The following is a 27,355-nucleotide window of genomic DNA, read 5'->3' as shown; positions in this document are numbered from 1 at the left end:
ACCTGGTATTAAGATGCGTTTTGGATGCGTTATCGGATCACAAGTAGATGAGGGAGACACATTCCCATTTACACCTGGTATTTTAAATCTATCTTTTTTGTCCACTTCTGATTTCTTCAAGGGGAGGGTCTATGGGCAGTTAAATGTATGGGGTTTTTTCAGATCTTTCGATCTAATGGACAAAATAAGCTCGCACAATTTACATATGAATGTGACTGGAGATGACAGAAAAACACACAGAGAGCATCAGCTTTCATTTCTGCTCTGACAGCCACAACACCACACCAAACGCTGTGAAGAAATCAGGAATGGTGAGAGAACATTGTGGTTGGTACGTTTTTCATCTCCAAACCAAACTTGGGTCTTCAGCCGACAGTTTAAATCCCATCTGGCTTGCGCGATTCCCATAATGTTTGTGCATTAGGTCAGTAGATGGAGAGTAGACGGTCTTTTGTAGCTGTTTGAACACATTCGACCACATGAGCATTTAAACTAAGAAAGCAATCCAGTCGAATGCGTTTTCAACTACCTCTGGAAGTGGTCAAAAGTGGACAAGCTCAAAACGTTTTAGACCCCGTTTACACCTGTATTTAGTGTCGTCCACTTGTGATCCGATCGACTAAAATGCATCTTAATACCAGGTGGAAACAGGGCCTAATAGTGATTTTGTTCTCAGCCGAGTGTCAGTGCAGTTAAATCAATATTACTGAATATTAATTGTCACCCTAAACTGAATCATTAATCGTGTCCTCAGGTCATTCCAAATCTGTATGACTTTATTCCACTGAACACAAAAGATTAGTGCACCGAAATGAATTATTTACTGAAACACTAAAACCGAAATTAAAGTTTTCATTTAGCCATACAACAAAAAGTTTCAGTAATTAAATTCGGGTAATTGAACTCAGTATGCTGTTCAGGGTGTCATAGTAAAGTTCTTCAGCATTGAGCCAGCTCTCGATATTTCAGCCAAACAAATTTTACATATTGGTTCATCGTGGTTTTGTTGATGGTGAAGAGCGTCCACACAGCTGACCTGTTTACCTGCTGTAGATTATCCATGTTGTGTACAAAATAAGTGCTAACACAGTCAAGATGCGTCATCGGTGAAGCACTAACTGTTTACAGTCATCCAAAACTATTTGGATGTTGAATATTTTTGGTTGCCAACAATGGCCATGACTAGAGGACGGACTGTGTCAAGCTCCAAAATGAATCTGAAAAGCACCATAAAAACAGTCCATATGATTTCCCCACCAGTCTTCTGAAGTCCTATGATGAGTGTGAGGAACAGACTGAAATTTAAGATGACATGTCTAATATGACCATGTCAAGTCTGATGTGACGTATGTAAACATAAATGAGATTTGAGATCTGCAGTGCAGTGGAAGATTGTCAAAGCATCATACGACTTCAGAAGGCACTGCAACTACTTCTATGCCGAGTTGGAGTCTGGATCTTGTGGTTTTGGCCTCCAGACGTCTTGGATCTGGGTCTCAGAGGGCCTAGTCTTGGTCTGGGTCTATGACTTTCCTGGTGCTTTTTTGAATCGAAAAGAGCAGCTTGGACATTCTTCAAAAAAAAAAAAAGTCACACGGGTTAAACCAACATGAAGCTTAGAAAAGATGGCAGTTTTGGACTCTCACCGTGCTGTGTGTGGTGTCGGCGCTGCGGAGGTACGGACACGGCCCGGAGCAGAAGTTGGCGTGGTACCCTTTGGGCTCATGGATCCACCTCCAGCCCAGATCCTGCCGGAAGTCGATGTACAGCGGCCGAACGCAGCAGTTCTCCTCGTAGTTTCTGAAAGCAGAAGGAAAGCCGTCACTTTCTCCACCTGCCCGTTCACATCCTCGCTCTCTTTCGCTCCTGGCGTGGATTCTGCATTCATTCGGAGACGTTTCCATACACTCTTTTCACTTGGATGTTTCTAAGACTTCTATTTCGGCTCTGCATGGCCTTATAAACATGTCAGACAGTCTTTTGAGGCTCAGAAATTCCACTGTAAGGTGTGTCATTTTTTCCCTCCTGGATCCGACCCAGGTGTGGAGTGCTAACAGAGAGACACACACTAAGGAGCCAGCGCACTACTTAGAATACTGGGACAGATCTAAACTTGCAAGCTCTTGCAGAACCTCAACGCTTCAAGCCGTCAGGTGCCAATTAAAAGGTTCATTCTTACAGGGAAAATCTCTCCAGACACATGAAGTTACTGGAATGTGAACCAGAGATGTGAATTTGGATTTTAAATGTCCTGCAGTTTCTGAGAAGAAAGCAGATCAAGTTCAGCTTGCGTTCCTGCCTTACAGAATAACATTTACATTCATGCATTTGACAGACGCCTTTATCCAAAGTGACTTGTATTGCATTCAAAGTGTATATTTTATCAGTTCATGCATTGCCTGGGAATCGAACCCATGACCTTTGCGTTGCTAGTGCTGTACCGTTGGAGCTTCAGGATAACATTCTAGCACTCTCCTGATGACGGGATCAGTACACACACGTTCTCACGATGTATAGAGCGCTGCGGTGAGGATGTATTTTTATAGTCCAACCTGTAACTTCACATCACCCTGGTTCCCTTGACAAAAACCCAATATGATTATGGAATATTTCAGAAAATAAGGTCTGTGACCAATGAAAGTTTATGATTCTTACACATTTTATTAAAGATAATCTTCACAAATGAACACAACTTTCATGAATTTTGAAGACTAACTACAATCGGCAAAAGTAAAAAGCTAAACGTAGGCTATAAACGAACTACACTACGGTCACATGACTTTTCAGTGAAATGAATGCACTATATTTTAGTTTGATCATGTTTTTTTATTTAATAGTTTGTATTTTTTTAGGGGATTTTATGATACTAAATTATATTTACGCTGTAGTTATAATCCATTTATTCACTTTTTGAGAATGGACCTGAAAATGAAATGTCCAACTTAAAGGGTTAGTTCACCCAAAAATGAAAATTCTGTCATTTATTACTCACCCTCATGTCGTTCCACACCCGTAAGACCTTCGTTAATCTTCAGAACACAAATTGAGATATTTTTGTTGAAATCTGATGGCTCAGTGAGGCCTGCATAGCCAGCAATGACATTTCCTCTCTCAAGATCCATTTAATGTACTAAAAACATATTTAAATCAGTTCATGTGAGTACAGTGGTTCAATATTAATATTATAAAGCAATGAGAATATTTTTGTGCGCCAAAAAAACAAACGAAATAATGACTTATATAGTGATGGCCGATTTCAAAACACTGCTTCATGAAGCTTCAGAGCGTTATGAATCAGCGTGTCGAATCCGCAGTTCGGAGCGCCAAAGTCACGTGATTTCAGCAGTTTGGCGGTTTGACACGCGATCCGAATCATGATTCGATACGCTGATTCATAACGCTCCGAAAGTGTTTTGAAATCGGCCATCACTATATAAATCGTTATTTTTTGTTTTTTTTTGGCGCACCAAAAATATTCTCAGTGCCTTTATAATATTAATATTGAACCACTGTACTCACATGAACTGATTTAAATATGTTTTTAGTACATTAATGGATCTTGAGAGAGGAAATGTCATTGCTGGCTATGGAGGCCTCACTGAGCCATCGGATTTCAACAAAAATATCTTAATTTGTGTTCTGAAGATCAACGAAGGTCTTACGGGTGTGGAACGAAATGAGGGTGAGTAATAAATGAAAGAATTTTCATTTTTGGGTGAACTAACTCTTTAAAAAGTCATAAATTTTGAATGCTTTAGAGCACAGATTTAATTTTGGTCTCTTTTTAAAGAGGACACTTGGCAAATTATTGCTGAAGTGAATTGTACATTTATTGTTATGAAAAATGCACAAAAATACTATTTTCTATTTTGTGTGCGATATATATTTTCAAAAACAGGTTTTACTGTAAAACTGCAAGAAAATCAAAGCCATAAATCTAAACAAGTTGTGTTCCAAATTTGAGCTTGATATCACAAAAAATGAGCTTTCAGTAACATTGTTTGGCTGCAGTACCAAAAGTTTCCACTAGATGAAAAAAATAAATAAATAAATAAATAAATAAAATTTGTCGGTCAAAAATCACCAGAGGGATAAAACATGAAAGCAGACTAGTGAGTAGATGTTCATACCTGTTCAGTAGCAACTGCCTTCTTCATGACAAGTGAAAGCTTTAATAAGATCAGAAGGGGTTTTTACTGATGTATATGAAACATGAACATATCTGGAACTTATTTCAGACATTTAACCAAAAAGACACTGACGTCAGGACAATTGAACCGCAAGTGCTAAAATACTTGTTTCCTAGTTTTGGACTACAAAAGCACATCATCCCTGCAGCGCTCTACTGTGTGATGCTGCCTCCACACTGGTCCAAAATGAGAAGACAACATAATTTAGTTGTCTAGCTTTTGGAGCAGCCTTCATGTCAGAAGCACCAATGATGCCTTCAAATGTTTAAATGCGAAAGTCTTAGCAGGAAGCTCAGTGAGTTTGAGAACAGAGCTACAGTTTGTATTATTATGTTGAAGAAGTGCTCACGAGAAGCAGTAGTTGGTGTCCAGCGCCCGTTTGCGTCGTCTAGAGGTGGGCAGGACGTCCAGGCGGTGTGGCGGCAGCATCATCAGGATAAGATGAGGGAGAAGCTGCTCCTTCTGCTTCTTTAGTCGACCCAAATCCCAACGGTTCTGCTCCTCGTACTCGCCGTCCATCCCTGTGGACACAGCAGAAACACAGACACACTGAAACAGCAGCGATGATCGCTCACACAGGCTCACATTATAAACCTTTCGGTCTGGCTCATGAATATTAATTAGGGGACCATTTTTCTTTTCTTTTCTTTTTTTTTTTTTTTTTTTTTTAAGACATTGATGTTTGGTTGTGTTCCACTCCAGTGTGACAGTCGTCAGATGACTGTAGAGGAACGCAAAACTTAAGATACCTTTTTAATTTGAGTTTGAGTTTATTATGATATCTAAACAATATTGGAACAAAATATGACAAAATAGTATCTAGTTTAAATAATATAGTTTAAAATGCCTGTTTGAAACGGTTTTAGAAAGTTTCCCGTTTTTAAAAAATGTAATGGTTATTATGTTGGCTTTAAGCGAACAATCAAAACTACAAAAAGTCCCACAGACGTTCATTGAGGGGGTCAAAACTGTGCTATAAGACTTATAGAGTATTTAAGCTGTGTACCACCAGTAAAGCTGAATGACTATTCTAGGACAGCATGCTAGCAGCATGCTAATTAATGCTATCAATGTGTGCTAAAACATACTAGCAACATGCTTATTAATGTTAGCAGTGTTAAAACATGTTAGCAACATGCTAATCTGTGCTAAAACATGCTAATTCATGCTATCAATGTGTTAAAACATACTAACAACATACTAACATGCCAGCAACATGTTTATTCATGTTAGCAACATGCTAAAAAATCTTAGTAACATGTTAATGTTAGCAAAGTGTTAAATCATGCTAGCTATGTGGTAAAACATGCTAACAACGTGCTAATTCATGTTTACAATGTGTTAAAACTTGTTAACTTGTCATGTTAGCAATGTTGAAACATGTTAGCAACAAGCTATTTCATGCTAGCACCACGTTAAAACATGCTAGCAACATGCTAATTCACGCTAGCAAAGTGCTAAACCATGATAATAACATGCTAATTCATGCTAGCAAAGTGTTAAAGCATGCTAGTAACATCTTTTTACTTTCTCTAAATAAAACCTTCAAACTTCAAGCTTTTTTCAGTTATTTTGAACTTTCAGACCTTGCATTGTCAAGCCAACATCAAAGTTTGTCATCAAACTTTACTCATCTAGTTTATACTCATGTTGGTTTCGGGTTTTTTTTTTTTTTTTTTTTTTTTTCAGTTGCACTCAATTTAAAAACTCGTATCAAATGAAAACTCTTTTTAAGAGATTTCCTGACCATGACCCAGTCATGAGGGTCTACAGGCGTCTTCTTTGCGATGTCATTGACAACAAAATGCCTTCTTGCATGTTGATTTGGAAAGTTTGTTTGCTTGTCTATACAGAAGTTTCTGTCTTTTGATGAAAGTTTTTATCTTCACATTTTATTCCACCATGACATACTGCCCCATGAAAAAATACCAAATTGAATTTTAATGTCCATCTGTATGAAATAAATTTGTATATACATTTCTAATAAGCTGATTGGCCTGGCCACAAAAACAGTGTCACGTTTTTGAAGCATATAATCTCTAAGGTGGCATCATGTTTGCTTCAAAGCACTCAAGCACAGATGTTCACAGGCTGTCTGAAGAGCACTGCAAGAGCCGTCTCAAAACATCACAGATCTGATTGGCGTTACGCAATTTCTGGCCGTCAGTGTGCCTCAGTTAACAGTCGAGATACAGTGAGCTCTTCTGAGAAACAACTAGTCGCTGGATTTGCCAGGATCGTCAAGCACAATTTTTCAAGCAAGGCAGACTGTACAGTTTTGTCTGTAAAATAATAGATGGAAATTCTGACGTCTGCACACGTTTTCCACTAATGTCTTCAATGTTGTCCACGCAGCTGTTTTCTGAGACTTCTGGAGCGTGATTTTACCGCTGCTTTACGTGTTATTGCACGATTTCATAAAACCACCTCAAAAAATCACAGCAAAACAAGAACTGCAGAATTGTCAGATTTTTTTGGCCATAAGAATAAGCTGCGTCAGGAGCTTTAGCAGACGCTTTTTCATGTCGAAGCGTTCCTGAAGACCAGAGGCCAGATTCACGAAACATACTTAAGAATAACATTTATCTTAACTGCTATTTTTCATAAAAGAATAAAGAAGAAAAGTTAAGAATATTTTTATCTCTTTTTTTTATTACTCTAAAGACAAAACTTTAGAATAATTTGATTTTCTGAGAAGAAAGTTCTGAAAAGCACAATGTGCTCTGATTGGTCGGCTGGAGCAGTGTGTTGTGATTGGTGTTTGGGAAATGTCCCGCCCCTTACCATAACTGCCAGTTTCAACACACTACTAACTAACTCGAGCAGGCCCCGCCCCTTTATTCTGCACATGAATTATTTAAATGAGGAATATTGTGAAGAAAACTCAAGATGGAGGCGTTTCAGGGAGTTCAGAAACACTGACCCTGAACTGGAGCTTTGCAGAGCTTTTTCATGCTCAAACAGCAACATTACACACTAAAGACAGATGAACATGGAGAAAAGCAGAATAGGTGCTCTTTAACTTCTTTCTGAAGAAGATTTTCATGAACCCGACCCCAGCCCCTCTCAGACGGCAGCTCACTCTCCGTCTCCTCAAGCATCTGCGTATTCAATCTGTTTGTGATAGCAAAAGCAGCTCAGGTCCCAGGAGAGGCGTTGCCAATAGATACGGACACCCCTCTTTCATTGAGGGCCAAGAGTCTGAGTGCCCGCGGTGGCGGCGCATTCCAGCCAGCGCGTTCCCAAAACCCCAGACACCCCTGAGGCCCCAGGACTAAGTGAGATTCCATACGCTTATTTCTCTGAGAGAGCGTCCGACTGCTGCTGGACGGCAGCGCAGAGGCGTTTATCTCATCAGAGCGTGTGTGCTGAAGCTGACAGCAGAAAACCTGAGAAAGCTGTGCTGGGATTCATGAGCATGTTGTGGAGTTTGTATTGAATCTCTAAAAAATGTGCAAGTTTGCAACATCTTTTCTTCTTAAGGAGAAAATGTCAGGCTTCGGTGTTACTGTATCTGATTCTACAGCAGTTCTGGCCGAAAACTCACTGATCAACAGTGAAAAACGCCTCGGCTGTTTTGTTGTTTTGTTAATCATCATAAGCACACACACTATTCAGCATCACACCATCACTGTGTATTAGTCAGTTATTTTGTGCTGATTGCTGCCTGAAAATTGTCGTAATTATAAAATTAAAAACAAGGTCCCTTTCAGAGTCAGTTTTTACTGAATTTTGAATTTATCGAAAAGTCACTTCAGAGCACTCATGATCATCCCTACTGATGGTAATATGTATTCGTGTTATGTTGTGATGCTTAATATTTTAATGAACCCAATAAATTCACTAAACATCTTACCTTTAGAGGTTATTTACAATGATTTTCATGAACATTCTTTTCAGGAATTAAAATTATTCTTAAGTTCTGTCTTTGCAAATAGCTTAAGAAATGTTTTTGGGAATATAAAAGAGATTCCCATCAGACATCAAACATCATTTAGAAAACAGAACTGTCTGAACAGTGATAAAGACAAAAATGCATGTGCAACCAATTTGAACTACTTTGTATAAATCTAATTTCAATCATGACAACTCTTGAAATATTTTTGTAGAGATAGCATGTTATTGAATTATGCATTTGGTCTTGGCGGACTACATCTGCTATGTTGCTGCTGCTGCAGAGCAAGCATGTAATTGCTGCTGCTAATAGAGCTGTGAGCATGTAAGATCTGCTGCTGCTGCATAAACACACACATCAATCCCGTAGCAGATCTAGGCAGGTGGAGCTGGGGAGGTGGAGGGGTTCAGAGGATCTCATAACACGCTGCAAGAGCTTACAGTGAACTAGTGATGGGAGAAACTGAGCTTTTTGAAGCTTCGAATCAATTGAACCAGTTGCTTCGCAAAATGATTCACTGTTTCGAAGCGTTCAGTGGTGACCCCTGCTGGTCAGAACAGTGTAAATGCAACAAAAACTCATGCCAAACAGCTTTTACAATCCCCTTACAAATGTTTTATTAAAATTATAATCTATCAGATGCAATTAACTAATCATCTAATACCATTAAATATTAAGTGTCTGTATAATATGTATTCTTTTATCAATTTTCAGGGTTTTTTTGTTTGTTTGTTTGTTCTACGAATGGGTTAGCTAAACAGACTATTAACTACTATTATTCATTTTAATTATACAAATAACTTATTAAAACGTATACAAATGTATAAAACTCATCAGAGATCAGGTAATAGCCAGACACTTGTTCAATGAGTCGCCGCTGGGGGGCGATCTCAGCGAATCCTGCATGATTAATGGGTTCAGAGATCGCCTCCAGTGGTGAACCATTGAAATTTCGAAACCGTTATGACATAACAAAGCCTTGTTTACTGAAATCACATGACTTTGGCAGTTTGAAACACGCTCCAAACCACTGCTTCGAAACAAAAGATTTGTAAAGGTTTCGAAGCTTCATGAAGCAGTGTTTCGAAAGCACCAATCACTACAGCGAACACTGAACCAGAATATTTGAATGTTGAGCAAGCAATCTCATTGGCTGCAGGATCAGCAGAGGCCAATCAGCTTGTGCCATGTGGTAGTGATGTGATTGCTATCAGATTGCATGTAAAGAACCGATCAACCTGCGCCCTCTAGAGTTTTCTGACTGGACTAGATATATCATAAATATGATCAACAATAATATAAAAAACTATGATGCATGTTTTTTTGTTTTATTATTATTGTGCCAAAAAGATGAAAGCAAAACAATGTTGGTTGCTTGAACAGTTGAACAGCATTGTTTGGTTTTCTTCACTCACCTTTGAATTTGACCTCCAACACCTCGTTGACGTGCTCAACAATGTCACCGTTGGGGCTGAACGTGTGACACGGGCAGTGAACGCTGATCTCCAGGCCGAGGTTGGTCTCTGAGCGGTAGAACAATATACAGATTGATACACAGAGATCTGATTCCACTGTTTATAGTGTTTGAATATGGGAGTTTCACTGCCAATCACAGGATTAAAGCCCACGAGACACTGACTGAATAATTTCAATAACTGAAAAAACTGTTCAAAGACTTCAAGTAACAGTAATACACAGATTTTTTTTATGTCCATTCATTATAAGTTCACTAATGTCATGATTTTCGGAAAAATGCAAACTCATCTTTAGTCATTCATTGCATCCATTTTCCAGTTATCAACAGTGATTTCTACATAGATTGAATCTTTAGTGACTCTCGAAGCTTGTATTATTCAGTCCAATTAAAAAGAGTTTAAAATGATTCTTTCTTTTATATATGACAGTACAGTAGCAAATACAGTTGAGCTGTTCTTTCAGAGTGTTTCGGTGCACAAGACTTATCTAACAGCACCATATGAAGCCGTACAAGAAAATACTATTTCAGTCTTTCTACTTCAAAATTGTTATTTGATGTTTCTTTGTAAATGTTTTTCTGAGTGAAAATTGTTGCTTTGAAATTGTTGTCCTACACCAATTGTTTCAGTGCTGTCGATATATTTACATCAGCACAATTTCCAACAACAGTCTAGAGTATGTGATGTTTGCTAGGCATAAAAGTGCTTCTATTTGATCAATGAATGTAAAAAGACTTAGTAATATATTAGTTAATATATTTAACCTCTGTATAACCTTCATGTAATGGCGTAATAAGCTTTGGTAAATGTTAACTTACCTCTGTACATGAGCCACTCCCGTATGGTCTCAGTGACGTCGAAGGAAACCCACTCAGGCGTTCCTTTAGTTAGAACGTTCTTGCCGCCGATGTAGCGCTGCTTAGCGATGTGCTCATCGGGACGAAGAATCTACCAACAGATGTTTGACAATCAGTGAGTTTAAAGCTGACATTTATGTGCCATCAGCATCAACAAACAGAACTTTAAAAATCTTTGTTTCAAACCGGTTTGAACTCAAACGACACTCAAAAAAAAAAAAAGTCCCGCCCCCAAATTCTCGAAGTTGACATGTCAGGCTGTGTAATATACTCACGGCAAAGTTATTTTTCATTTTTCGCTTAGGGGTAAAAAGAAGTTCAAGATATGTGAGCAGCAATATACTGTTAGCGAACATCCCAATGCTGTCCACACTGCTGAGAGCGACGTTTAGATGAATATATAAATATGTGCTGCACGCTTTCCTCTCAATAACAAAATAAACACACAACAAAACCCACAGTAATATATGTCTCTGGTGTCCCCAGAATGTGTCTTAACTTTCAGCTCTAAACGCCACACAGATCATTTATTATAGCTTGTCAAATTTGCCCCTATTTGGGTGTGAGCAAAAACACGCCGTTTTTGTGTGTGTCCCTTTAAATGCAAATGAGCTGCTGCTCCCGGCCCCCTTTCCAGAAGAGGGCGGAGCTTTAACAGCTCAACAACAACAAAGCTGGAGAATCTCACGCAGCCAAAATGAGGATTGTCAGTAACGGTGTTCAGCCTTACATTGTTCAAACCGGAGTCGACACTGATGGAGAGACTCAGGAAGAAGTTACAACTTTTAGAATGAAACTGGACGTTTCTGAATGGTTAGTGGATAAATTTATGTAGTTGCTGTGGAGTTGATTCAACTCATCCACTAGCATGTGCCGTCATGTTAATCTTTTGTGCAAAACCCGTATGGACGCCCACTATACATAGTGTACCTGTTTGCCAAACAGAGTCATACACACCAGGCTATCGTTTATGATTGCTATCAAATGCTGTGAATGGTCTAATATTTTTTCCAAAATATCGCACGGACAGAAACGATCCTTTTTTATCAATCGATCTTGCCAGGGTCAACTTCAGGCTATCCAAGCTAAGAGACTCTAAATAGTGTTCAGAGCTCGTCTGTGCAGCCAATGACAGAACAGTTAGCATGCTTTGCTCCAACTTTTGCCATGGCGTTAGAACTGGTACACCGTTGTTGATTGCGAAAACAAAATGGCGGCGCTGTGGGTGGAAACGTGCAGATTAAGGGGCGGTAATATTATAATAAGATCCCCTTCCTATGTCACAATGGGAGTGAAATCTGAGCGACACGTTTTTTCACATTCTTGCAGAGAAAGGTTTGCCAAAACAAAGTTACTGGGTTGTCCTTTTTCATGTTTTCTAGGTTGGTAGATGCACCAGGGACCCGATTATAGCACTTAAACATGGAAAAAGTCAGATTGTCATGATAAGAGGCCATTCACACAGAAAACATTTTTGCGGTTGAAAATATGAGACGCACAGCCGTGGAATGAAAGAAAAAAAATTACAAGATCTAGAGCTTGATCTAGAACTTCTTTTTACTTGAGCGGCGTGTTTTTAGACCACATTGTCATGTGCAAAACGTTCTGTGCAAACGGCCCCTTAAGAGTGTGCTACTCTTCAGTGAACATTAAACAGAGATATGAGAAAACATTTTAACATGGAAAATAATGACACACATGCACTTGAAGAGAACACAAACTCTCTCCTGCACACGTACAGACAGACAGAGATGAATCCAGACAACGGAGCTGCCCGAGGCCAAACGCTTCTGCTCTCTCACTCATGGAAAAAGTGACTCGTGGAGTCTGATAGCCCATAATACTGAATGACACTCACAAATGAAGAGCGGCCTGATTCGTCACCGCTCTGATTGACAGGTATATTTAAATACAGGTGAAGATTCCACTTCAGAACCAGTTCTAATATGTTTAAATACTGGAACTGAATCACTTCCATGATGTTGATGGTTCTCTGTACTAAAATACTCTGGCAGACGTCAGCTCTGTTTCAAACCCCATGAGCTGCCCCGCTGTCCACACAGGCAGCATCCTAAACAGACACTCATAAGGGACAGATTTAGAAAGTTCTTCATTTGAGTCGGTGCCGATAGCCTCGTGGGCAGCACACCGACATATAGCGCCGTTGCGCTTCGGGCGACCTGAGTTCGAGTCCCGGCTTGCGGTCCTCTCTGTCCCACTTCGCTTCCTGTCAACATACTGTCCTACCACAATAAAAGGTAAAAACGCCAAAATCTTTCTACATTTATTAATCTCATAATTAAGCCTTAGTACGGCATAATTTTTTTTTTTTTTTTTTTTGGTCATAATTTTGACTTTTCATCCCATAATGATTTACCAAAGCCATACCCATGCTTTTTTTTTTTCTTATGTGGTGGAAATGGGCTTTCATTTATACCTTTCAATATTGAATTAATTATATGTATTACACGGCTCTCAGAAATGCTTGATTCTGATTGGTCAGTCATGACATTCTGATGGGGGTTACTCCCTGGTAATGACGCTGCTCACTTCTTTCATGTCTTTAATATCACAGCTCGTTGTGTCTTATTCTAATTGACTTTATTGTTTAAATTAAAATGTAACAAATTTATACATTTAAATTACGAATTTTAATTGAAAATATAGCTGCAAGCAGCCATTAAGGGGCACAAAGAAGCAAGCAAGAATTAAAATCATCAGTAAAATATAGCATTTTATTTCATATACATTATTGTAGTTAGTGGCAATTTAATATTTTGTTCAGTTATAGACCTTATGCGCCAGAGAAACAAGCGCGCCGCCATCATTATAAAATTGTCTTTGAACTTCTGTTTTGCGGTAGCTCTGTATATTTCTATGGCATCGCTGTCAAAGAATAATTAGCTGGTCAAGTAGATTTACTTGTTGTAGAGTTAATGAAAGTTATCATGAGCATTGTGATGTTTAAAGCAGATGTCTTAACAAATGTCAGTAGACCGGGAAGATTTTAAAACGAGCAGTTCGTTCATAAATGTAAGATCGCTGTGGAAATACAAACCGGAAGTCAAAAGACAACAAGCGCAGTGCTGAAAAGGGGCGGAGCTACATAAGGTCTATAGCACAACCAACAGGTGGAGTGTGCCAAATGTGTGTCAAATCTGGTGAAAATATCTCATTTCATTTAGGAGTTATATACATGTATACGTATGAGAGCATAAAAAAATGACCCATACACGACTGCATTTTTTTTTGCCACTTACTAGCAAAATTTTGGCATTTGGGCATCAGCGTATAGCCAATGACCTATGTTTCCGAATTTCCTACGCTGGTTTCGCCTCGATCAGACTAACGGTTTCGACGATATTCGCAAACGTTGTTTTAACGCTAAATCACAACGTCACACAAACCATAAGGCGAAATCTAGCATGTTATGTATCGTTGGACTGACATGAAAATAAGTCAACCACATCAAAAGTTATGAGCATATGAATATTTGATTTCACCACTAGGTGGCACTATCTTGAAACTTCTCAGGCTCCTTCAGGACATCGTGCTGATGATCCATACCGAGTTTCATACTGATACGGTAATGCGTTAAAAAATACAGCATTTTGCTACAAACTGCAAAATGGCCGACGCCCAAAATAGCCGATATGGTAAAATTGGATATCATTCAACTCTGCATGCTGCCCTGAATCTAACAAGACTAGTTTTATAATTTTTGCCAAACCATTCAGAATAGTCATTTTTGTTATCTCAAGACCAGTAGGAGGCGCTGTGCCGAAACGCAGCATGTAGCTTCAGAACATGCTTGTGATGACATGTACCAAGTTTGGTCAGAATACACTAAAGCATCGCGGAGATATAGCCTCGTGTCCAATTTGGCATCGAATTTGTTTGCACGTTATTCGAGAATAGTTGGTTTATCAAAATGCTTTGGTAACTTTTTGCCAGCAAAGTCTGAAGATGATCTGATTTGATTTTCATTCAAATTGGAGCAACCGTATAGGAGGAGTTTGGAAAAATTTGGCGGGAAAAGTTTCATGATGGAAAATGACACCATAGGGTGCAATCGAATCGTACTGAGCCAAGGAATCAGAGGGGGAAAGAAATGTTTCTAACCCTTATGTTTCAAAAGTTATTAGCGTAAATATGAGTGAAAATTTTGACAGGTGGTGGCGCTAGAGAGTTTGATCTAGAGACACTAAATTTGCTGTAGTTAATGTTGGGACTGTCCTCTATTAGTGTGCCAAAATTCATAACTTTCCCACAAGCGGTTCTGTGGGCTGCCGTAGACTCAAGAGTGGAAGAAGAAGAAGAAGAACGCCAACGGATACAATAGTTGCCATCGTACCGTCGGTGCTTGTCCCTAAAAATGTAATGAAAAAGTTATTGTCTGTCTGTCATTGATCAGAAGGTGCTCCCAAATGTTTTTATTTCTGCTCCTAAAAAACGTGAGTAGAGCCCTGTAGGTGGAATCACGAGTCATTTCATTTCCAACAAAAGTACACTTAAATGGGTCATGACATGGATTGTTTCGTTCTATTGTATTTTGTTCCTTGAGGGTTCACTTATTATGTGAATCATTTTTTTGCATGTTTTAATGGTACAAAAAGCACTTGAAAGATCAAGGCAAATGTAAAAGGTTCAGTGGGATTCTATTTAGGGTTCTTGACTTTCAGTAAAAACTCTTGAAAGTAGCTGGTCTTCTCACTGTCTAACACTCCAGTCTGCCAGATAAAATCAGCATACACACGGAGGTCCCACAACAACTTGGCCCATAAAACACAGGCTGGGATAAGTAGGTTGGAGGACCTAATCTAGCATCCTGTGAGACTGCGGCTGGGGGCGGATGTCCTCGGAGAGTACTTGAGCGGCCCACGCCAGAGCACCGGCCCCTGCCAAGCAGCTCCAGGCCAGCGTGTGGGGGCGAAGCGCTCGCTTCACGCCCCTCTGACCCCGCCACTCTCTCCTGTGGGGTACAGCAGTTTCTGACGGGAGGCCGGAGACCAACGTCTCCTTTACAGGAAATGCTGGAACCCGATCAGGGCTCTCAGGCTCTCGCGGGAGGAAACGAGTGAAAATACAACACCTATAGAATACATACTCACCAACGGAGTAAATCTGTTATATAACTGCTCTCAGGCCTGCAAGTCGCAGGGTTTTATATTGCGGTTAGAAGCGTCGGCATGTGAAAGTAAAGCTCTGAGTTTCTCAGAAAGCTTCTTTTGTTCAGTTGCAATTGTGCAAATGTTCTTCTGTGTAATCCATCAGCACCTGGAAAACAGATCAGGCCCGTAAAACGCTGCGCTCGATCTGAATTCAGTGCAGTGCCATCATCTCTCTCCGTGTCTGTGTTTGTTCTACAGTACACAGTGAAACACTTTTAAAAGACACTGTATGAACTACTCATCTGAGATCATGAGACAATATAAAATGACTGATGTGTAATTGATATTAGAAAAAAAACAAGATTTGGCTATAAAATGAATGTAAAAATATTCAGATATAGGGATTTTTTTTTTATGTTTTTAAAGGATGCTCAACAAAGCTGCATTTTTTTTGTTTAAAAATACAGTAAAAACAGTGAAAAATTATTACAATTTAAAATAACTGTTTTCTATGTGAATATATAGTAAAGTGTAATTTATTCCTGTGATCAAAGCTGAATTTTCAGCATCATTACTCCAGTCTTCAGTGTCACATGATCCTTCAGAAATCATTCTAACATGATGATTTGCTGCTCAAGAAACATTTAAGATTATTATCAATGTTGAAAACAGGTGTGCTGCTTCAGATTTCTGTGGAAACTGTGATACATTTCATGTTTCAAGATTCTTTGATGAATAGAAAGTTCTAAAGAACAGCATTTATTTGAAATAGAATCTTTTGTAACATTATAAATGTCTTTACTGTCACTGTTAGCTGTGAGTCGGCCAAACATTCGTGTCTGTGTTGGTGTACCTGTGTTTGATCTAAACTGAGCCTTGTTAAGAATTAAACTGTATTTTTCCAGTTAGAAACAGAGACTGACTTCTCCTGAAATAAGAGAATCTCTCAGAGTAATGTTGAATTCTTCATCAAACCATCTGACACAAACCGAAAGAATCCAGCTGTAAACGCAACTACTCCGGTGTTGAGTCATGGCTTTGCCCATTAGGATCTGCAGAAAGCACCATAACTCCCATCAGTCAAAATATCATACAACCCCAGTCTAAAATATTTCTGGCTTCATGATACTTTCAGCTACCAATAAGAGTGTCGAATGCTCAGCTCCGTCAAACACATTCTGCCACATTTAAATCCATTCCACATAATTATGCAGGTCTTAACCGTATAAAGCTTCTGCATCATATTTGATACACATTTCTAAGGCGTCTAAACGATCAACATGGTCTGATAAACCTGTTCTGTCGTCTGATCGATAGTTTAGACTTTTTTATCAAGTAAAAGATCTTTTAGTATAATTGTACAAATGTCCTCCTTCAGCTCGTGCTTCACGTGTCTTTCTGCTGTGAAATCTGTACTGATTTTATAAAGTAAACGTAAGAATAACTTTGATATTGTTAGTAATATTTCAACTGGACTGCAGCAGCTTCGCTTTACTTGATTATCCAGACATCATTTTATAGAAAAATCGTGAGTGTCAAATATAATCATCATCTTTTGATGAAGGTTCATCTCTCAATCATCATTGTATTGCATTATATGTTTTAAAACTACAGAGATTTGATCATAAAACTAAGCATTTAAATATCATCTTAAGACGTATTATTGACAAATATTGATATTTCTATCATTTTATGTAAGTATCTGCTATAGTGTTATAAAGACAGAGCATCTGATCCGCACCTGATAGAGTTCGATGCGCTGCTCGTTTCTCTTGGCGCTGGAGTTCGGCACCCGCAGGGCACGGAATTCTGCCCGGAACAGGTTGGTCGCATTCTTCTCCATGCTGGAGACGTTGAAGCGGAAAACTTTTGATGTTATGCCCTTGGGGCAGTAGGGAAGATCATCTGCAACATAAGAGGTCAGAGGTCAGTTCATGGAAGCACGGCTCAAATACAGTTTCATCTGATCTGAATCGATCACTCATCTGTTTACAGGAGCCAGAAGTTCAGAAACCCTGATCTGAAAGCTAAATGAAAACTACGGAAGCCCTCAGTTTACGCACATACATGTTTCATGTCATTCACATTAAATGCTTGTAAGTATTTGGGCTCTTCAACATTCAACACGAAGACTTCACGTTTATTTCAAAGTCTTACTTTGCCATTTCTTTGTGATTAATTGTGAAATTTACTAGCAATTTCTGAGGGGGAAATTGTTTCTACACCAAACCAGTGGGTTCATTCACCCAAAAAAAAACAAAAACAACATTTTTCGATTCCTTATGCTGTCTGAAGACATCTTTGAGGAACATTCTGGCACACTGGGAATCTTTGCACGTGTGGTTTCAGTTGATTTTAAGTTTAATTGTGATTCATAATTTCACATGTGTGTGAACAAGTGTGTGTATTATAATGAATAGGTTATATAACAATTAATGCAGCGCTTATCTGGCTTACCTTCCAAACTCTGCACCAGCTGATCAGTTGACTTAGGCTGACTTTTTTTTATATAATCAACTCTTATTTTAGTATTTTATTAACACTATTAAAATGCTCCTAAGAATAAACAGAAAAGCAACTGTAAAATGTTTCTTCTGCTTTGTCTAATGTCTAACGCTCGAAGTCTGTGCTCACTGATGACAGACCACAATCCATTAGCAATCCATTAAATTCTTGACTGGCTGGATGGCAAGTCAGATGTGGAATATTTATGTAATACGAGCAGATTATGCCAGCTGGGCTGCTGCGGTGCAGATCTGGCCAGACGCACCGTTCATACAGCTCTGGACCTCCTGAAAACCACACGCTTATGCAAGCCTCAATCTTTTACACTTTTTTTCTTTGTTGATTTTGAAAATCAATATAGTTCCATTTTGTGCACCAGTTGATTGACCATCACTGGCATCTTTCAGTAGCTATGTTATCATTCACCTATTTTTATGTGAATTTTGGGATAATGCATTTAAAAAAAAAAAATGTTGGATGAAAAAAAATGTGCATAAAAACGTATGTGCTCAATTGAGGACATGTGCATAAAGTCCCCTGTAGTCAATAATTTTATCCCTTAAAACTCATCTTTGATCACCAAAATATACAGAGACATATTTAAACATTTTTTTTCCTGTGGAAAAAAAAAAAAAAATGTATTCATGCCTTAAAAAAGCTTGAATGTAACTCTACACCCTTGTTTCATTTAGTATACAAAGGATTCATGAATATGCAAATTAGCCCCGCCTCCACTCACTCACGCCAGCTCAGAGATCCATTCGGTCAACTTACTGAGGTAAACGCTCACAATGGCAAGTGGAAATACTGGTTCAATTCAATTCAATTGAACCAGAAACTGATTCAGAAGAAGAAGAGGAAGAATGAAATATCCACATAACGGTAATTAATATGATTATAATTTTGCTTGACTATGTTATCAAACAGCTAATAATGTGTTGCTAACGTTACACAAACCATGTTCCCGTTCTCCATCTCAGAGTCAAACAGCTGCCTTCTAACAATCAGTATCCTTACAAACGCTTTGAACACCTTAACACCAGTGGAGAAAGGCATATAGTTCATCATAATATACATAATTCACCCGCTATATTGCTAAATGTACATGATTTTTCATATCAACAGAAAAATAAACCATCATAACCTGGCCGCCCACACATTGGCGTGATTGGTTACAAGGTAGTTTTTGACGTCAGAAACACCAGCATTTTCAAACCGTTTTTTTGAGACGGTCTTTAAATCACCGCCGTTTTAAGGAGAAAATACTCAACAATGGTGTTGACTTATGAATTTGCACATGGTTTGTCTTAAAGCATATTAAAAACACCACAAAGACACATAAACAACATTAAAAACTTAATTTTCACCACAGGAGGACTTTAATAAATCTCTTGATGTGCAAAAAAAACTCGACTGCATAACTGGACTAACCAGCGGACCAATCACATCGCAGCATCTCAAATGTTGGTTTGGTGGTTCTGAAACGCCTGAGCCAAAGTCTGTCATCAGAACGATTTGGTTAAAATCCTTCCAGAAGCGTCTCACACGATCATGTTCCCAAACACCAGCATCCGAACGCAAAATCACATGGCAGCGTTTATTGTGTTTCGTCTGATGCTCTGAGACCAACTCATTTATGATGGAGGAAAAAAGAGCCCGATTGCAGAAACGTACATTTTTATTACTGATATTTTGCACCAGTTTCCCAGAAAGTGATGATTTTGTTCTCTTAAAAACACTGTGTTGGAAACACTGCTTTATTTGCAAATGTTTTATGTGACATTCCAATTTTGTGCACTAGTAAGCTAGTGCCTCCAGTCTGAATGCTGCCAGACAGTAAAAAATTCAATCCAATAAGTTGGCAATATATGCTTATAATTGATTCAATGCTGAAAAGCAGACAGCTATTTTGAATTTCCACGTGCCTGGCGTCTCTCTGTAACCTTCTCATGAAGGTGGAAAGCCCCACTCTGAGATTTGAAATTCTAATCAACTCTTTGGTTTCCTTCTAGATGATCTCATTTTTCCTACTGCAGTGTTTTAGGTGGATTTCACATTATGGCTGATTTTCGCCAAGGCTCTAGTGTGTAGCTCATTTGTTCCATGAATGGAAGTACGGGGATTGTTTGCAATGAATGAAGTCAAATACAAAGATTAGTTTTGAGTGATCAGATATGGGTCAATAGAGTGACTGTACGTTTGACCTCGAGGTTCTCAAACTGGACAGAGAGTTTGACTGTTATTACTTCAGCGCATTGTTCCACCAATAATCCAACTCATTCAATTTCACTTTCTAACGTGATCTCAGAAACAGGCCAGTCATTTCTGAGGTGCTCTCGTTGGTTTGACTCTAAACATGGACCCTATACGGAGCGAACCGGAGGCGTCTCCAGGCGTCCCAGCTCAGATACTGCATCCGGTGTCTGAGACGTCCTTCCTCTCCTGCCAGGTGACAAGATTCATAGTTCCCGAGAAAGCCATGGATGTAATCAGGGCAGTGCTGATGAACGTCAGAGGAAATGGAGGAGAGGAGGGCAGGTGCTGGACAAATGTGCTCCGAAACTGACACTGTGACGTCTTTCTGCTGTCAGAACTAGATCTTCTAGCAGAAGGATGCCACTTAATCAGTTTATTATGTTTTAAAGCAAGATGCAAGATGTGACAATAACACCGTGTCCTAACCAGACGCGACGCGATGCCGCAACAGGCGCTATCTTTTGCATGTTAAGAGTTTTTGTCCTAACCAGCTGCGACGATTTTATTTTAGAAACGGTTTCTATTTTTCTGCGACGTCGTGGCTGGAACAACAACACAAAGTATGGCACTGATAATTCTCAGGTAATGTTTATGTGCTTTATTTCATGTTAAAAGCATGCAATGTGATTCTGAATATCATTTATTGCTCCCAGCTTTGTAGTCGTACTAAAAGCAACAATGGATAATTCACGTCAGATCTTGAAATTAAACAAATAGAAACAAACTGTGAAGTGTATTCTATGACAAAGATTGTTTTAGTAACGCAGAATGTATTTTTTTAATATTGTTTAAATGGTGTAATATTTGTGAATTTGATTACGTACTTATCCATTTCCTTGCGAGTGCTGTCAAGATTAATCTCTGGAGCCGTGCACTTGCGAGAACCCGCCCACACGCTCTTCTGATTGGCTGTGATTTCTGATTGATTTTGTTGCATCTCGTAGTCACGTCTGGTGTGGACGGACAAATTGCTTGTCGCTGGAATCTTATCGCATCGCATCTGGTTAGGACACGGTGTAACACGGCCTCTTGTACACCTTATTTCTTACTTACAGTATAGACAATTATTGACTTTAATAGCGCCAAACCTTGTGTTGAAATGCACTTTTTCATAATAATTTCTTAAAAAGGTATATTGGTATTTATAATTTTATATTAAAAGAACTGTTATACCCAATATTGTTGCCTATATATGTTATATATATATATATATATATATATATATATATATGTATATAGTGTTGCCAAGTCCGCAGTTTTCCCGCGGAATTGGGCTACTTTTACACTGTTGCTGTGGGTTGTTTTTCATGTCCGCGGGTTGAATTGACCCAAAATAACATGATATTTAGCCCTTGTAATGCAAGTTTTACCAGGGGAGTCCTGCCAAAAACGCAAATTTTACCCCCCGGAACGCGACTTTTACCGAGGGACCCCCCTGAAATGCGATTATAAATATAAATATATATAAATATAAATAAGTGAAAAAGGTAACACTTTAGTTTAGGGTCCAACAAGTTAACTAGTTGTTTATCATCATGCATATTACGAGGAAATTGGCTGTTTATTAGTACTTATTAAGCACATATTAATGCCTTATTCTGCATGATCATATTCTACATCCCTTAATCCTACCCAATACCTGAACTTAACAACTACATTACTAACTATTAATAAGCAGTAATTAGGAATTTGAGGCAAAAGTTGTAGATAATAGTGAGAATTGTACCCTAATCTAAAGTGTGATCATGCATTTGTTTTCAGAAATTACTTACTCTTTAAACTTTTATCCAAACTGTAGAGGTCAAATAAAACATCTTTATACCAGAGAGAAAAAAAAATATCCAAAAAGATGCACATATAAACAACTTGAATTTTCTCAAAAATAACTCAACATAATGATGCAATTCCCCAAATAGAGCGCAGTGAATCAGGGAACATGTTTTGTTTGTTGAAGGCTTAATGATGGTGACGTTGAGGTCATGTGACAGTGGTGTAGTTTATTTGTAGCTTTTGACTTCTTTAGACATAAAAATTTGTGAAGATTATCGTGATGAGCAAAACATGTAAGAATCATAAACTGGTCACAGAGCTTATTTACTGCAATAACCCAAAAGCCAATGGAAAAATCCTTGTTGAGGGAACCAGAACTTATGGGTTGGACTATAAAAACTCACTCTATCCCAGTTTGAAGATCAGAAACGTGATCCATTTGAGGTTTTTCATATCATGATCAGAGAGAGGAGCTTTATTAGGCACCATTAGCATGCTGGTTAATATTAGTAGTTAATAAACTGCTTGAGCCAAGGTCTATCCAATATGTACCTCCAAAAAATCTCCATCATCACACCTCATTACAATCTCATTATACCAAAAATCCACTTGAAAGTTGGTGATATATCTAATCCAGGAAGCATATTTTGATGAATTTTCATTTTTCAAGATGTCAAAAGTTCCCCTCACTGAAGAATCAGCCTATTATGTTCAACAGCCTACTGAATAGTGCAGAACTTTAAGGGTTAAATCATTTCCAACCATGGGAGACTTCAGACATCACAGCAGATAACAGCAGATTGAATGCAAATCAAAGGCTGACCAAAACATACTATCTTTGAAGAGCATTGTGCTTTCTTTCAGGTCCTGTGCTGCCTTTGTTCTGCCTCCAAATGGCGAGTCTGAAGTGAAATGAGGTCATGCAGTAAATATTCTGGGTGCATTTATCAAGAGCTGTATAATAGGCCGTGACCCAGGCTAAGTGACTGTTTGACTCCTGCGGTCGGTTATTTCGAGTGTCTTTGCGCGAGCGGCACGGCGAATGTGGAATCCCTCAAATAAATGACACCGGCCGCAGACTCCAGGATGAGATAATGCACAAAAGCCTGCCGCTGACTCGACCGCTCACGTGACCGCCAAATCAGAGACGGAAAAAAGTGTGCGTGTTTGTGTGTTTTGGCCAGCGAATGTGATCTCTGTTTTGCTTGGAAATGACATCACCTTCTTACTATTAAACATATCAGAAGTGCCGCTTTCTGCAGCTCTGATCCACGTCCATCGCTCTCTGGCAGATACAGCCCTGATTTCCAAAAGCCAGATAGTGTTAACCAAAAGACGCTCACCATCTGCTAACTGGGTGTTCCTCCGTCAACAAACAGCATTTTCTGGAAAGTTTCTCGTGACGATGGCAGTTCAAGCCAGGGGTTTGTTAGTTAGCAATCAGTGGACACGAGGCTGGACGCAGGTGCACGGCCGGGACAAGTGTGTCTTTATCTCGCTGTACTCTTGGTTAATGGACAAACAGGTCTGGAATGGCAAAAATGCTTTCCAGTGATGTCACTCAGTCATTTTTGGATGCAAATATAGACACAGAGCCGATAAGAAAACATAACCTGCCGGTGCACTGCTGCTGCTTGGACAAACGCATGACGCGCAGATGAACCCACTCGTCCCAACCGTGCATGAAAAAGCCATTAGTTTAGCTGATGTGAATGGAACGTGAATATACATTACTCTACCCACCACACTCTCCCATACTGCGTTTACTCAAACTGAAAACTGCTTGATGGAAAGGAAAGAGTGCCTCTTCCCGCTCGAGTGCTAAAATTCCTCTGTTTGTGCTGCGGGACGAAGGCTCCAGAGGGACCTTATTTAAAAATGACACGCTGAGCGTTTGCCATAGTGGTGTGGGGTGATATTCCTTTAATATGAGGCACTTAAATATGCATTTATATGATGCAACCACCTCCATTTCCGAAAGCATATATCAACACTGACATAAAACTCAAAAGAAAACTCCTTACAGACAAATGGAAGTATTTTAGTATCACTGAGATCCTAATGTTGGGTTAAAAACAACCCAAGTTGGGTTGAGAACGGACAAACTTGGGTTGTTTTAACCCAGCGGTTGGGTTAAATGTTTGCTCAATCTGCTGGGTAGTTTTATTTAACCCAACTATTGTTTAAAAATGACTATATGTCTGCCTTAAAATGAACCCAAAACATATTGGAAATTAATAATCAGACACATCATTACTAGAGGAAACAATAATAATCAAAAAGGTGAACATTTATTAATAAGCAATTTAATAAATGTTTATTGTTTAATTATTATTCATTAAAAATGTTCATTTATTAAACATTAATAAATGTTAATTTCCAAAGTACTTTGGGTTCATTTTAAGCCAGCAATAAAGTCAATTTTAAACAATAGTTGAGTTATATAAAACTACCCAGCAGGTTGAGCAAACATTTAACCCAACCACTGGGTTAAAACAACCCAATCACTGGGTTTGTCCATTTTCAACCCAACTTGGGTTGTTTTTACCCAGCATTTTTAAGAGTGTAGTTTTTATTAAAAAAATTTAATTAGTTTTTATTTATTTATTATTATTTATTTATGTTTTCATATTATATTTAATTAAAGTTTGACATTTTGTTGTGTGTTTGTCATTTTTATTAGGTATAGGCCTGGTTTCACAGACAGGGCTTAGATTAAGCCAGGATTAGGCCTTTTAAGTAGCATTTAAGTAGCTTTTATAAACGTTCACTAGAAAAATAAAACATTACTGGTGTGAATCTTGAGACAAAACAATTTTGAGATATATCAGTACAAGTGACTTTCAGTTAAAACAGCTCAAACATGCATTTTAATCTGTGAAACCGGGGGGTTTTTGAAATTTGTCTACATTTTTTTTTTTATTCATTTTTTTTTTTGGGTATATATCAAGTTAAACTAAATAAAAAGAAGAAATGCTGCCTTGGCTACTAGCTGAAATAAAAAAAAATAACATTTTGTTTGGTTTCAGTTAACATTTATTTTATTTTTAAGTAACAAAAATGTCTTTTTTATGGTTCTAGTTTTAGTTAAATAAAATAATCATTGTACTTACTCCATGTCTGTAGCTTTAAGCTCGTCTTTATTCTCCTAAAAGTTGACAAAACCAACCAATGTGCATGTATAAGCAGCATTTCAAAACATTCTTTACTGAGAAAAAAAACATTTGGTGACTCATCATGCACTCACAGGCACATGACATCTCTTGTCCAATCAAATGCTCTCTAGAATAAGAATGCAATACCACCTGCCGCCAACAACCAACAGCGAGCAGCAAATCATAGTGCACAGCTGTGACACCAACTAATAACAGAAAGAGACGAGCTCTTCAATATGTCAACAAGAAATACATCAACACTTGAAGGAAAGCGGTGCTCGTCAAGTGGGGGTTTAAAAAAACGTTGTTAAACCTTAAAAATAAAAAGATATTTGATTCAGATCACCACACTGGCAGAATCGTCAGTTCTGAGGAACATTCGCAAAAGTTCCTGCGAGAACATCAATTAGTGGTTCCTCCGATGATTCCATGAAGAACCTTTAACATCCTTTACAAACACAAAACATTCTTTATAGTGGAAAAGGGTTCTTTAGATTATTAAAATGTTTGAAAAAAATGGAACTAGTGACTAAAAGGAACTCAAAAATGTTTCTTCAGTGGCATCACTGCCCTTTTGAAACCCTTATTTTAAGGTCCTGAAGCACTTGAAATACACGTCGAAGTTAATTTAGAGCTTTTCCAGAGGGTTCCCCAAATTACCTTTACATTTGTACATTTCAAGGATGACATACTATAGTTCTACTGGCACATGGTTTCAGACAAAGAGTAAAACAGGTCTGAGAAATCCCGACTGGTCACTCTCCTGAGCTCACCGTTGTCCAGAATCACCTCTCGCACTCTTGTCTGATCTTTGAACAGCTTCTCAAGCTGTCTAGTGCTAAACTAGGAAGACATTCACCCAACTGACTGTGTCCTCAAATAATCTGGGGCCCGTCTGGACTTGGACAGGACCCAGAGACACATGGAAAATTGGTGCAGATCCTTTTGCACTGACCCTTCGGTGAACGAACAGACCAGACAAACCGTGTGAAATGGTTTTCAGATGTCAAGCCGCTCCATTTATTAACAGGACTGATAGTATTTTTCCTGAGAAGTGATCAGTGCACTGGTGTAACGTGAGAAGAGCCTGCCTGTTAACACTTTAATAACATTAATAATTACATTATTTAATGCAGCTGAAGTACATTCAGACTTGGAAAAGTTCTGAAACCGCTTGCAATTTTCTTGGTGATTTTGGGCATTTCTTGGTGAACTGTGAGAAAAGCAAGTCACCTTGCTCTCTAGATTATTGTTATCAGCACTGGCCACTATTAATGACTTTTATAACACCTTAGTATACCCCTTTCTCCATATGGTCACTTACTGTTTTCAGGGAAGCCCTGGATCATGTTGAACTTGTGTATCTCTTTAGCGTAGTATTCGGTCTCGGTGTTGTCCTGGCCACAGCTCTGATGTCGGTCCCGTCCTAACTCCTCCAGCAGCTCCCTAGTGCTGTTATAGAGGGCCAGCACTTGATAGGGCACCTGACTAGGGCCCAGGGTCTGCGGCGGGCTGGTCAGCCTCAGTTTGCTGAGGATCTGACCCCGGATGGCCTCCACCCTCTTCTTCTTGATGTGGTCGATGTCCACCGTGGTGCAGGTTGACAGAGAGAAACTCATGGTCACACTGTTTAAGAGAAGGAAAAACAGCAGCCCTCTGCCCAAATGCATGGTTTATTCTGTTCACTTGTCACAGTTCCAGTTCACTTGAATAGCTTTAGAAGGATAATGAGAGTGAATTCCAGGTTGTCCTCTTCTCTATGGGCTGGAGTTCAAGTGCTGAGCCTGTTTTCTCCAAGAGATTCCATGCTGCAACCTTATTCCGTGTAAACACTGCACAATAATCCCATAACATCCTTAAACATCCATCATTGGCACTTTACAAGAAAGCAGATTTTCAGCATAGCGTGGTCCAACCGCATTTCTCCCTGAAACGAGCGCTGCGAAAGACTGTCCTGTCAGATGCACGCGCTGGACTGCCAGGCTTATTTCGCTCCCGCTGCGTTTTTATAGTCGGAGCCTCTGTGACGCGTGCGGTGGGCGGAGCCACGCTCACCCCGACTGCTCTCCGCTACTTTCCCATTCATGCAATCACTTTATATAATAGCTAACGCATAGAAAATGTAATTGCACATTACGTAA

The 27,355-nt window shown here is 39.0% G+C and overlaps 1 protein-coding gene across 1 annotated transcript in view; it reads right to left on the bottom strand.

The window, feature by feature from the left end:
- tgfb3 (transforming growth factor, beta 3) overlaps positions 1-27,192 on the bottom strand; it is a 29,169-nt gene extending 1,977 nt beyond the window's left edge. Inside the window, exons 1-6 of the mRNA XM_051866931.1 lie at positions 26,539-27,192; positions 17,270-17,433; positions 10,379-10,508; positions 9,501-9,608; positions 4,540-4,711; positions 1,647-1,800 (exon numbers count right to left, since the gene is read on the bottom strand). Of these exons, the coding sequence (XP_051722891.1) occupies positions 1,647-1,800; positions 4,540-4,711; positions 9,501-9,608; positions 10,379-10,508; positions 17,270-17,433; positions 26,539-26,884 (1,074 nt within the window). The 5' untranslated portion in view covers positions 26,885-27,192. The remainder of the gene's footprint in view (positions 1-1,646; positions 1,801-4,539; positions 4,712-9,500; positions 9,609-10,378; positions 10,509-17,269; positions 17,434-26,538) is intronic.
- Between the last annotated feature and the right edge of the window lie 163 nt (positions 27,193-27,355).

The sequence above is a fragment of the Ctenopharyngodon idella genome, chromosome 17 (assembly GCF_019924925.1).
Source record: "Ctenopharyngodon idella isolate HZGC_01 chromosome 17, HZGC01, whole genome shotgun sequence".
In the NCBI taxonomy this organism is placed as follows: Eukaryota; Metazoa; Chordata; class Actinopteri; order Cypriniformes; family Xenocyprididae; genus Ctenopharyngodon; species Ctenopharyngodon idella.
This window is presented reverse-complemented; position numbering and strand designations above follow the sequence as displayed.